Consider the following 12195-nt stretch of genomic DNA (forward strand, 5'->3'; position numbering starts at 1 on the left):
AACGTCTGTATAAAAATGAAGTATCCAGAAGTAAAGATTTATTCGTCTTCAATTTTAACAACGGATATAGGTCGCCCTCGGATAAAGGTGAACCAGTGTTACATAACTTCCTACTTAAAACTACACATTACAAGGCAGCAGCGCACACGATTTGCTGTTTAACATGGGATATCTCAAAACATCTTCGTTCAAGAGCTTTTGACACGTGCATGAAGGACACATACAATTGTATCAGACTGGTTGTACGATTGACGACTCTGAAGACTAAAGCTTAGGACATAGTGATTCCATTGTATGACATCCACATGCAAATCAATGTTCATACTCCCAGGTTTTCGACCATACTATCAGTCGTAACAAGGAACGACAAAATCAGCAAATTTATGCCGTAAAAACAGAGAAAAAAAGATACTTATGTCGTTCAAATAAAAAAAGTCACTGAAGATGTGAAAGAGCGAAAATGACCACTGTTCGCAATACGATCTCTGTTTGTTAAGTCAATCGTTCAACATTACAAATGACTCAGAACTCACAACGAAGGCAATTCCTCCCCCATTTTTTCGCATCGTTTTGGGGGGATGTCAACCGTACATTCGAATCAACATGGCTTTTTAAGACAAAGTCAAGACATGAGCCCCCCCCCCCCCTTTTCTTCTGTAGTTGCCTACTAGCCCGTTACAATACACGTTGACTGACACACTGGGTGGTACAGGCTACTAATTTGCTGTTGAATACCCGAGAGTCATTCCTCCCTGAACACATACGGAGCACGCAAAACTGTACAGTTACTGTAGTTAATACTAGTACAGTGGAGCACAACGTCGAACTGCCGAATATAGTTGAATAATCCTTGTGCATTTTGTAAATTATATCAGCTTTTTAAAGTGCCTAGAAGTGGTCAATGGCCTTGCACTGAGCAAACTCGTAAAAAAAAGCCTGTGCATTTTGAACAAAACTTGTCAAACTTGTCCAAACTTGAATCACAGAATAATCACAAGCTGTCTGCCTGTATCTCGTTGAGCATGTTCTCGGCCTGGTGGTTGTTTCCCGCCCGCAAGGCGGCGCTGTTTCCGCCCTGCCGCCTCCACGGGCCCTTCTTGTCTCGGGGCGGGTGTGGCGGGGGCTCCACTTCAACCTGGGGGAGCATTTGTATTAGCCACTCATTTTAGCTAGTTATGCGCTATAAAACATGCATACAATTGCCAAAAAACAGTTACTCAAGCAACTGGATATGATTTTGGAAACGGTTAGACGTTTCAGATGGTATCCACCATCTTTCGCCTGTGACACTGAAGAGATCTGGAAGAACTGATCTTTTTATACCCCAACTATGAATGAAGATAATTTTAGATGTCCAATAAGAGACATGTTAGAAAAAGACAAGCTAAAGATTCCAATAGCAACAAAAATAAGGCAAAGTCAAGCTGAAGACAATTTTGGATTTCAATAATGGGAAACAAGGCTAAGACACAGTTAATGCAAATGAGTCAATTAACTCCTGTTATTTTAGTTGCAGGAGCTAAATGTGGGGCATATCTTCTTACCTGGATGTCTAACCTACATCAACGTTCATGCATACAATTGTTACAGTACGTCGATGAAGGTTAGACATCCAGGTAATAAGATACGCCAAAAAGCAGTTACTCAAGCTACTGCCAAATCATATACAGTTGCTTGAGTAAGTGATTTTTGACGAATACTATGGTACCAAAATCACCTGTCGCCTGTGTCAAGTGACATTTGTAGAGTATTTCTGGACTAAACACATTCCATATATCATCTCCGCTACCAAAGGACTACCAAGAAGAATACATTACTGTTACGGCGCTTGTATCACCTAATTTCCAGGCAGGGCAGTATCTATGTCAAAACACGTCAAAACAAGTCCTGAATAATGCTTTGGTCCATGGACATTTTCTTGTCAACGCAATGCTTGGAAACGGATGTTACCGACATTGTTGTACAGTTATGTACCTCAATATTCCTATCGATCTACACGTGAAAAAAGGACTAGACGATTGCTTTTCAAAGAGAATGGGATGTGTTTTTCGTGTAAGGTCCATTAAGGTACAGTAGAAGCCAGTTAAATGCACAACGTATGCACACTTCTGTTGATTGATTGCACTGAATCCCCAAATCCGAAACCAAAGCAGTCCAGCTAGATAACTTCGCGTTATTGCACCAGTCGGATAAGTGCACGAAATTCACTGACAAATAGGCCGTGCAATCAAGCGGCTTCTACTGTATTTATTCAAACTTCCTGCAGTTCTTACCGCCACGGCCACGCTGGTCTCCTCCTGTATGCAGGCTGACAGGCGGGGGTCCTGTCCGTCCGGCCGCTGCCGCTCCACCGTGGAGTACGGCGGGAGGGTGTTGGAGTGGGCCAAACCTGTACAGACACGTACAGTGATAGAGGTGTAAGTGTACTACAGCGGAGTACGGCGGCAGGGTGTTGGAGTGGGCCAAACCTGTGGACAAGCATACAGAGATAAAACACGTACAGTGATAGAGGTGTAAGTGTACTGCAGTGGAGTAAGGTGGGAGGGTGTTGGAGTGGGCCAAACCTGGAAAACAGAAGTGAACGTGTACTACAGTCGAGTACGGCGGAGGGTGTTGGAGTGGGCCAAACCTGTGGAAACAGAAGTGTACGTGTATTACAGTGGAGTAAGGTGGGAGGGTAAACCAAACCTGTACAGACACGTACAGTCACTGTGATAGAGGTGTAAGTGTACCATGTACAGTGGAGTAAGGTGGGGGGGGGGGGGTGTTGGAGTGGGCCAAACCTGTACAGACACGTACAGTGATAGAGGTGTAAGTGTACTGCAGTGGAGTAAGGTGGGAGGGTGTTGGAGTGCGCCTAACCTGGAAAATTAACATAAGTAGGCCTTTATCATTATTAGGACAATCAGAATAAAGGCTATACATATGCAATAAGGCGTGAAAGCGCCCAGGTGTTGGAGTGGGCCAAACCTGTGGACAAGCATACAGACATAAAACACGTACTAGTACAGTGAAAGAGGTGTAAGTGTACTGCAGTGAAGTACGGCGGCAGGGTGTTGGAGTGGGCCAAACCTGGAAAACAGAAGTGTTAGTGTACTATATATAGTGGAGCAAGGCGGCAGGGTGTTGGAGTGGGCCAAACCTGTACAGACACGTACAGTGATAGAGGTGTAAGTGCACTACAGTGGAGTACGGCGGGAGGGTGTTGGAGTGGGCCAAACCTGGAAAGTTAACATAAGTAGGCCTTTATTATTACTAGGACAATCAGAATAAAGGCTATACATAAGCAATAAGGCGAAAAAGCGCCCAGGTGTTGGAGTGGGTTAAGTTGCAATACTAGCAGATTCTCCTATGTAGTCCGCTAGAATCATCAAACTTACCGAATGATGGGTTTTATCACCTTCCTTATTGCAATGCTTTCTGGTTGTATTCCGCACTGCAGCTAAGTGTCGCTGCTACCAGATGCGGCCCCAAACGTATCTAGGCAGTGACCGCGCCTTACGTGGGTATGAGAGTCCTATGGAAGTCTAGTCCTTGTCCACTCTGGGCGGAGGCCGCGGTTTTGAGTGTGTGTGTGTGTGTGTGTGTGTGTGTGTGTGTGTGTGTGTGTGTGTGTGTGTGTGCGTGTGGGTGAGTATGCCCTTATCCTTACGTGGGTATGAGAGTCCTATGGAAGTCCAGTCCTTGTCCACTCTGGGCGGAGGCCGCGGTTTGAGCGTGCCGTCCATCTCCTGCATCTCCAGGTCCTCCACACCGGAGTCGTTCGTGCCGTGGCCGGGTTTCCGCCCGTACTTCGGCAGGGGCGGGACGGGCCGGGACGGGGTCAGAGCTGGGGTGGCTGGAGACAAGAGGATTCAATCATCATCGTCAGTTTTAAGGAACGTTTGCAGATAGATATGCAAAAGTTAGGTGTGGCGGTCAGTTCAGTGTAATATAACCAGGTGCTGTCGCGTCGCGAAGCTGGTGTGTTACGCCGAAGGGTGGTTATACCCTCCTCACATTATATACGATCTTCCCACGTACTTCGCGATCGCAGGAAGGTCGGCTGATTTTAAGATCTTAAGATGGTCTTGCGTATTTTTCGCCCAAATACTGTCCCCCTCACATATAAGCGAAGCTCATGCGATCGACGGTGAATACATCTATGATAATGAACCTCCCATGACCTCTTGCACGCGGACAAGGTAACACAAAACGTTCCTCAAAAAAAGTCAAGAGATCAATAAATGTTGCTTATTTTGTTGTCGGAATCTTTTTAACCAACCAATGAATGGAATGCGCGGGCATAATGGAAATGACACAAGAAAGGAAAGTGTGTCACAAAGCCTGCCTACATACTAACACAGGGGCCCAAAATGTTAGAATTACCCTCACATTCCCAGAAATTCAATGTTTGTAAACAAACGGAAGTCGGGCGAACGTCGCCCGAACGTTGCCCAACTGACGGGCGTTCGCCATCCGATTTGCGCTCGATGATTAATAACTATGTCTGTGCTCGCCTATCGGTCTTCAATCGTTGGATTGACGCAAGACTATTGACCGATGCCCTTGCGAGGTACGCACGATTTGCACGCACGATCTGCGACTCGGTAACGAGCTCTGCGATCTCAGAGATGTTAAGAACATGTTTCGCTGCATCGCGACCGTCGTAAGACTCCTGGAAATTGCCGGCGATCCCTAAAAATCGCAAGATGATCGTGAGAACACCGGACGTCTTACGAAAATGTCATTTAGAGCTCGTAAACTAGTCTTCCGATCGAATCGCGCCTAATGTGAGGGGGGTATTATACCGGCTAGAGAAATACAGATACAGAATAAAAACATTGAGAGGCATCTGGTAAATGGGGCATATTATGCACGCAAAATGTATGATTCATGTTTTACTTTATGATTATGGTGCATTTACAAAGCTGAGCCTATAGCTAGGGTGGCCCATTTTCATATTGATCATCTGTGTTCGAGAGCTGGTATATAATTACTTGGAATATGCAGTTTAGCTCTATCAAAGCTTTTCAACTTGATATCATGAGTTAGTAACTCTGTTATAGTCACCAAGCATAACCGGCCAAAGGGAGTCAGTCGGCCACCGGAGCCGGTTATACTCCTTGGCCAGATTTGATACTATCTTAAGGACCGTAGGGTCTGCTTGGAGACTACTCTCTTAGACAATAGGCAGATTGCAACGCTTACTAGGCTTCTCATCCGCACAGAGCAGTCCTTTCCTCTTGGCGACGAAGACTCCGATGACGGTCACGGCTGCCAGGACAACCACCACCGCCGAGATGGAGATGATGGCGATGATGGAGGAGGTGGATTCTGGAAGATCAAAATATACGCAACTTCAAAATGGCTGTGATCCAACGGTGCAGCGATGATAAGGGGACAGTCTTACCATAAATCAATCATTACGATAATCACAATGTCGAAGTGTTATGCATTCATAAAGATTGTATAAATAGTCAACAAATATTCTAGAATTTTAGATACCAAGCAGGATTATTTTCTAAGAGAAGTAAAAGAGGAATTGTACACTGGAGCCCACTGAGTGACTGACCGTCCCTCAACAAAGACGGGGGCCATTACCGACTGCTGGGCACCTTTGACCAGCTGCTGACGTCACATGACATAGGCTTCGGGTCATTTCAACTTGATGTGGGTCAGAAGACTGATCAAAAGCTTGTTCAAGTTGTTGGTAAGCGTGTTACTTTGTGTACAAAAATGTCGATCAATGCCACCGATGGACTTTGTTACTAAGTCTTCGACATGACCACAGATAGCGCCTGTTGCGCCGTATCTTGTGACCCTGTATGATATATATATATACCCTATGTTATCATTGGTTTCGTTTACTGGTTTCGTGCTACCCTAGGGCCTAACCTTTCACAATCAGCCTGACCTCCCGCTGGTCCGACCCGAACATGTTCGCGGCCTTGCAGATGTAGATGCCCTCATCGTCACCGGTCACGTGGTCTATGGCCAGGGTTGCCGTCTTGGTCCCGCCCAGGGTCTTCTCTGCCATGGTGACGCCGTTGTTGGTTTCCATGACAACGCTCTCCACCCCGTCGCTGTTTCTCCACAGCCAGGCCACGGACTTGGGCAGGGGGTCGCTGGTGACGTCACAGTAGAACTTGGCGATGTCACCCTGATTGACGTACACCTGCGACGTACGGGCCTCGATGTGAGGCTTTCCTGGAGAGGGAATGTAGACGTAGATTTAAGATAATCTCCAAGCAGATCTTACGGTAGCATAAGATAGTACCAAAAGCTGGCAAAGGAGTGAAGCCAGCCTAGGAGTGTGTTTGGCTACCGAAGGCCAGCTACACTCCTTTGCCAGCTTTTGATACTATCTTATGCTACCGTAAAATCTGCTTGGAGATTCATGACATTACCAGCTACGTTGCGTCCTTTACCCAACTTTCCTTACTCCGCCCAGTTGTATAAATGGGTACCTGACTTTGACGGGGGAGCTAGAGGGCGATGGACGGTGAGGGTTGGGCTCCAATTCCGATGATCCATTCTCCTGTCGATGTCGACGGATGAGTAGACAAACATACAGCACCTTCCAATACCATGCCCTACACACATGTGTTTAAAAACCCATTGCCCCCATGGCCTCCAAAAGGTTATAAGACTGAAAAACTCTGGAATAAATGAACTACCAATCGGCAGTAAATGGCTATACAAACAGAGCTGCACCCTAAAGCTACCTTAAGAGTAAATTGCGTGCGTGTAGACGCTTACCGGCAACGTCTATCGCTACATCTTTCGTGACGACAGGGAAGCCATCGCTGGTGGCCACGCACTGATACGTCCCCTCCACGTCGTAGCGCACCCGGTGGAACCGCAGCGGGTTTTCCCAGTACAAACTTGTATCCTTCCGCCGCCACCGGATGTTCGGTTTCGGGTTTCCGTCCGCGAAACAGCTGAGGGAGAAGTCGTCGTTTCCGTAGATAACCGTGACCTTGTTGTCCAAAGTGGAGTCGATCTGTGGCGGGTCTAATCCCAAAATCGTACAAACATTAGACAAATCAAATTCTTAACCCTAACTTAAAGTTTTAAAAAGTTTATCTAAATTGCAGTTCAGTTTAGTTCATTCTCGTATGAACGAGGTGCCACAAAATTACGAAGGCTATTAAACTGATTTTGTCGTAAACTTACTGCTTGCACATTAAACGTTTTATGTTCTGTGCGTTCAATCATTTGGATTTGCTCAACCTTCCTGATCACATAGCTCATAATAAAGGCAATTTCATTTTTGGCTCAACTTTTTTTGTACGCTCGCATCAGCTTTGGGATGCCCAGAGGGTGTCAGGCATTTACTCGAATCTATGTGGCCTTATGCATGATACGTACAGAACACCTCGAGCCGGATGTACCCGATACCGAGGGGTAGGATGCGGGTATAGAAAACTAAACTAAAAAAAGGGTGATAGTTTTCATCTATGAACTTCGTGAGCGCTCTGACAAATCTTGGTTTCAGCGAGGTTGCGGCCCTAGTGGAATGATGGTGCAAATGCATGGTACGTACAGAACACCTCAAGCCGGATGGAGCCGATACCGATGGGCAGGATGCGGTTATCCGCCCGGCACTGGTACGCACCACTGTCGTACTTGGACACCTTCAGCAGCTGCAGACTCCGCTCTCTGAAACGATAAAAAAAACTCCTAACTTTCTACCTCAAACACGGTAGAAGATAAAGTACACTTCGCTGTTGATTGTACTTATGTATGTTAATGTTAGTTGGACACCTTCAGTAGCTGCAGGCTCCGTTAACATTCAAGCGCCACCATCCGGACCTTTTGACATAGCGTTGATGAAAAACGGATTTGGCGCTCTTACAGCCAAGGCCCGGGTTCGATTCCCGGTGTGGGAACCAGTAAGATACAAGAGGCGCGAAGAAGCAGCTTCCGGCTCCCGGAAATTGAACCTTGGCCCACCAGGTAACGAAGACAGACCCATAATAGCTAGGCCGAAAGGTCCAGACCAGTTGGACTGGTCAGTTGTTGGCGCTTGAACCCCACGGTTCCACTTTAACGACACGTATCATTACGAGAAGCGAGAGCAGCTAGGACACATCTGCAAGAACCTTAAACACATTACTATGCCATGTAATATAATCACGATGAGATTGCAAAATGTGAAGAATACATATCAGTATGAAGACCTTTGTATGCTCTGCCTAGGCAAGATGCCTCCCAATTTCTGCCAGGTGACGGCTGCTTTCGGGTTGGCGTCGACGTAGCAGGTGAGGTTGACGGCCTGACCCTCCCTGGCGTGAACGGAGGGGGAGGGGACGGATACGGTCGGCGGGTCTGGAATGTAGCAAAGAAACAATCACAAATAAGATATTTGTACAGCTTGTTGGGCGATTTATCAAAGTATTAAAGTAACATTTGTATACAAATACATAATTTGTACCTTTACATGTTCTAGCCTTAAAACTACTGCTTTTTATCATTACTTTATAAACACATCCATATATGTATGCAGTTACATGTACTTGCTCCTGTAGTGTCAATTGCTACAATTTGTAGTCGAACGCCACAGGGTGTCTGCTACTTAAGACCTATGTCAACGGGGCCCAGCCAGGCAGATTTCGGGAACGAAAATTATGATATAAAAGGCACCAAACTACTCAAGACGTACAGAGAATAGTCGTGGGCATTATTTAAGTATACATTTCTTTTTTTCGTTTCCACAAATAGCCCGGCCGGGCCCCGGTTTGGAAATGTGGACACCCATAGGCCTTACCAGTAACGATGGCGACAGTCATCTCGTCCAGGTCATTGACCTTACCTTTTTTTTTTTGGAACAGAAGAAAATGAAGAAACGAAAAGCTGTTAGTATTTTAGCATTCTTACAATGGATCCTTAGTGTCCTAGACGCCGCCCGAGTTCTGACGATATCCGGAAAACCCTGGTCGGCCACGCAGGTGAAGTTGGCGCCGTCGTCCCACTTGGAGACCCGCGCGGTGAACAGCTCCAGCGTGACGCTGCCGCCCTCGTCATCGCCAGCCGTGTCCTCCGAGCCGAACCGGTGGGTGCCGTTGTACCAGGTGAGCCGAGGGGGAGGGAAGCCGCCTCGCGACCGGCACCGTAGCAGCAGTTCGTCTCCGGCCGTTAGGGGGAGCTCTGCACCGGTGATGTCAGGAGGGCCGACCATTGGTACTGTATATGGACGAAGATGGACGAAGAACGTGTTACAGCAAATTCAACAGAAGCTTTTTAACATCAATTCTTATCATTCCACCAGATGCTATAATACTGCCACATATACATGGATTCAAAGATTTAAAGAGATGCACTAATGCAGCATCAGAAATCCTGAGGTTTACACATTTCAGATATTCAGGTGTTAAAGACAACCTTGAGTCCATAAAAATGTTTTTATAGATGTGGTTTTATTATGGCACCCGGTGAAATTATGAGAGTTGATGTTAACTTTGAACCAGACTTCTTAACAACAGTGGTCACTCTGCTGGCCTTATTTTTTCTATATTTTGAAATTAGGATAAACATATACAAAGCGCTCATCCCTTGCCAAAGACTGAATTCAGTTGAAAATTTGGTCCATTTTTGTTGTTGGAAGCTACGCTTAAATCCAGAATATACAAAGTAGAGAAAGCTGTACTTTTCGTTCCAAACTATGGTTGTTTTATTAGGTCTCCAACAAGAAGTCTTCAATTTAAAGTATAAGAATTTAAAAAAAAATTAACAAGCATTGAACATGGCACATACCGACGACAGTAAGCGTGGCGTGCGCAGCCGCGCTGACACTGGGAGTGGAACATCTGTAGTCTCCGGTATCCTCCACCCGCACATCCTTAATCTGTAGGTTATAGTCTCCGCGGGAAGGGTCTCCGACTATCTTATGTCGTTTGTAGGACACGTAAGTTTCTCTTCCGTTAGAGATGATGCTGTTATCCGGTGGTCCTTGCCAGTTAACGGCACTCGTACTGCTTAATCCATTAAACGCACAGACAAGACTTACTGTGTCCCCTTGCAGAGCGACTTTAGATTCCGGCCGTCTTCTGTAGAACGCACCGTCAACTGCGCAAGGAAAAAAAATATTTGTCAATGTATTTCAATTTTTATATGTTTTGACTTATACTCATTGTAATATGGAGGAGCCTCAAGGCTGAGCTCCTGGTTCAATTTTGTTAGTTACTGGGAGACCCCCGGTCCAATCCCGGGAAGGGCATCTCCGTTAGGACTGCACCCGTCTTTCGGATGGGTCCCCGTGTTCGAATAGGTGCCTCAAGGAGAGTAAAAATATACCCTGCTATGTGACTATGTGCCACTAGACACGGCAATGGTCTGAATGTAGGCACGAACGAAGGAAGGAACCGGCAAACGAACGAACTAGAGAGCGAACGAACGGACGAACGAACGAGCGAACACTGTCTGCCTTTGCTCCTACGGAGATCAGCCGTACAGAACACGTGTCCCCACCATTACTGCACGGCAGGCACCGATAGGTCAGACCTAATCTCCCCTTTATCGGCGGAGCCCCGTTACAATCAGCCCGGTCAAACGGCTCATAATCACAGATGTGAGCAGGGGTCGATGTTTTCGGTCCCGAGCGTGCAGCTGAAAATGTTTTCAGCTCGTCAGTTATTGAAGGTTTGGATTTCGCGCACAGGATCGATAGTCCAATGTGTTCGTTTGGATGGGAAATTGACACGTCTTGATTAAAAATAAAGGTGAACGATTTAATTTTGGAAAAAAAACTGCTATTCCTTCGACCACAAAGCCCCACTGTTGTCTGCTCTAATAGAATAGATATATTTTCTACTAATTTTACGGTATTGTATATGTATTTGCATGTATGTCTTGCAATTAGCCTTCGGGTAATAATTCGAAAATAATGATTTCTGTTGTAGTAATATTTCGTAAATTGTTATGTGTTAAGTCTATTATTATGTCTGTCCGCCTTAAGTTGTTATGGCTCAATGCGCATGTCAAAAAGAAATCTATCCGTTAAGTTGTACAAGACTATTTTGGTGTATACCAAATGTTGTATAGTGTTCTTCTCTACAATTTCAGAAACGTTTTCTTCACATGTACTTACGCCTGCGATATTACCACCGCCTACAACGTTTTCCCGGTACATTCCCCTGATGGTCCTACCAACTCCAACCAAATTACCACGGCGCTTTTATGGGCCATGGGCGGCTGCGGAGAAATCACCCCTTGAAATGATATCTATGTTTCTAACGGCTAGTACGTTTACACAGTGTAATACGAACAGTTGCAGTTAGGCACCCATTCAACTAGGCGGCGAGCACGCTGCGACTTAAAATTCAATCTTTGCTACCCTTCTCTGTATAATAGGAATATCATGCAAAATGTGACAAATACGCCTGAAAAGACAGCAAAACACACAAAGAATAAAAGGATTATTTTTGATCTATGAAATTCATTGATGGCTCTGTTTAATGTTATTAAGCAGTGTGGTCGCAGCGAGGCCGCAGCGAAGCCGCAGAGAGATCGTAGGGCCACAGTGTGGTCGCAGCGAGGTCTCAACGAAGCCGCAGAGAGATCGCAAGGTCGCAGTGTGGTCGCAGCGAGGTCTCACCGAAGCCGCAGAGAGATCGCAAGGTCGCAGTGTGGTCGCAGCGAGGTCTCAGCGAAGCCACAGAGATCGCAGGGTCGCAGTGTGGTCGCAGCGAGGTCTCAGCGAAGCCGCAGAGAGATCGCAAGGTCGCAGTGTGGTCGCAGCGAGGTCTCAGCTAAGCCGCAGAGAGGTCGCAATGTCGCAGTGTGGTCGCAGCGAGGCCGCAGCCTTAGTGAATAGGAGTATCGTTGTATAGAGGATCAAGCAGCAGTATTTTAGGAAATGAAAATAGCTCGTGAAAACGGATATGCTAAATATGATATATTGATGCTATAACACAGTTTGATGCTTCCAAATTTGGGCGAAAATCGTTACTTGAAGTCAAGCCAAACTCGTCTATATGTAATTCTGGCTCTAACTCTAACTGGAAACGTGCCTGGCCATATTTGCCTTTCCTTAGTGCTGATTGTCTCAATGATAACTATAATTAACAAAAATTACAGAGCAGATTAAATGCTATGTCTAGAAAGACAAACTGAATCCATCAAATATAATTAAATGGAATACGCGTTTAGAAATAAGATTAAAAAGATAAAGGTTGCCCTGTAGCATTGGAAGAAAAGTCGACATCCTGTCCC

General features: G+C 45.9%; 1 protein-coding gene across 1 annotated transcript; it reads right to left on the reverse strand.

Moving 5' to 3' along the window:
* Nucleotides 1-260: 260 nt before the first annotated feature.
* Nucleotides 261-10202, reverse strand: LOC118407342 (kin of IRRE-like protein 1). The gene is made up of 11 exons (XM_035807807.1): nt 10169-10202; nt 9739-10050; nt 8863-9168; nt 8166-8313; nt 7529-7644; nt 6742-6996; nt 5878-6189; nt 5191-5316; nt 3653-3838; nt 2274-2389; nt 261-1135 (listed from the first exon to the last, which is right to left on the reverse strand). Exons 1-11 carry the CDS (start codon nt 10200-10202, stop codon nt 992-994), a joined length of 2055 nt encoding a protein of 684 aa, XP_035663700.1. The 3' UTR covers nt 261-991.
* Nucleotides 10203-12195: the final 1993 nt, after the last annotated feature.

This window comes from Branchiostoma floridae, unplaced genomic scaffold (assembly GCF_000003815.2).
Source record: "Branchiostoma floridae strain S238N-H82 unplaced genomic scaffold, Bfl_VNyyK Sc7u5tJ_1307, whole genome shotgun sequence".
NCBI classification, from domain to species: Eukaryota; Metazoa; Chordata; class Leptocardii; order Amphioxiformes; family Branchiostomatidae; genus Branchiostoma; species Branchiostoma floridae.

What these genes read in the sequence shown, in the direction of transcription:
- LOC118407342 (XM_035807807.1), bottom strand. Translation starts at nt 10,202, where the DNA reads ATGCCCTTCCCGGGATTGGACCGGGGGTCTCCCA. An exon ending in ATTGGACCGGGGGTCTCCCA is followed by an intron (nt 10,051 to 10,168) that starts GTAACTAACAAA and finishes TTCCTTGCGCAG; the next exon opens with TTGACGGTGCGTTCTACAGA. An exon ending in CGCCACGCTTACTGTCGTCG is followed by an intron (nt 9,169 to 9,738) that starts GTATGTGCCATG and finishes GTCCATATACAG; the next exon opens with TACCAATGGTCGGCCCTCCT.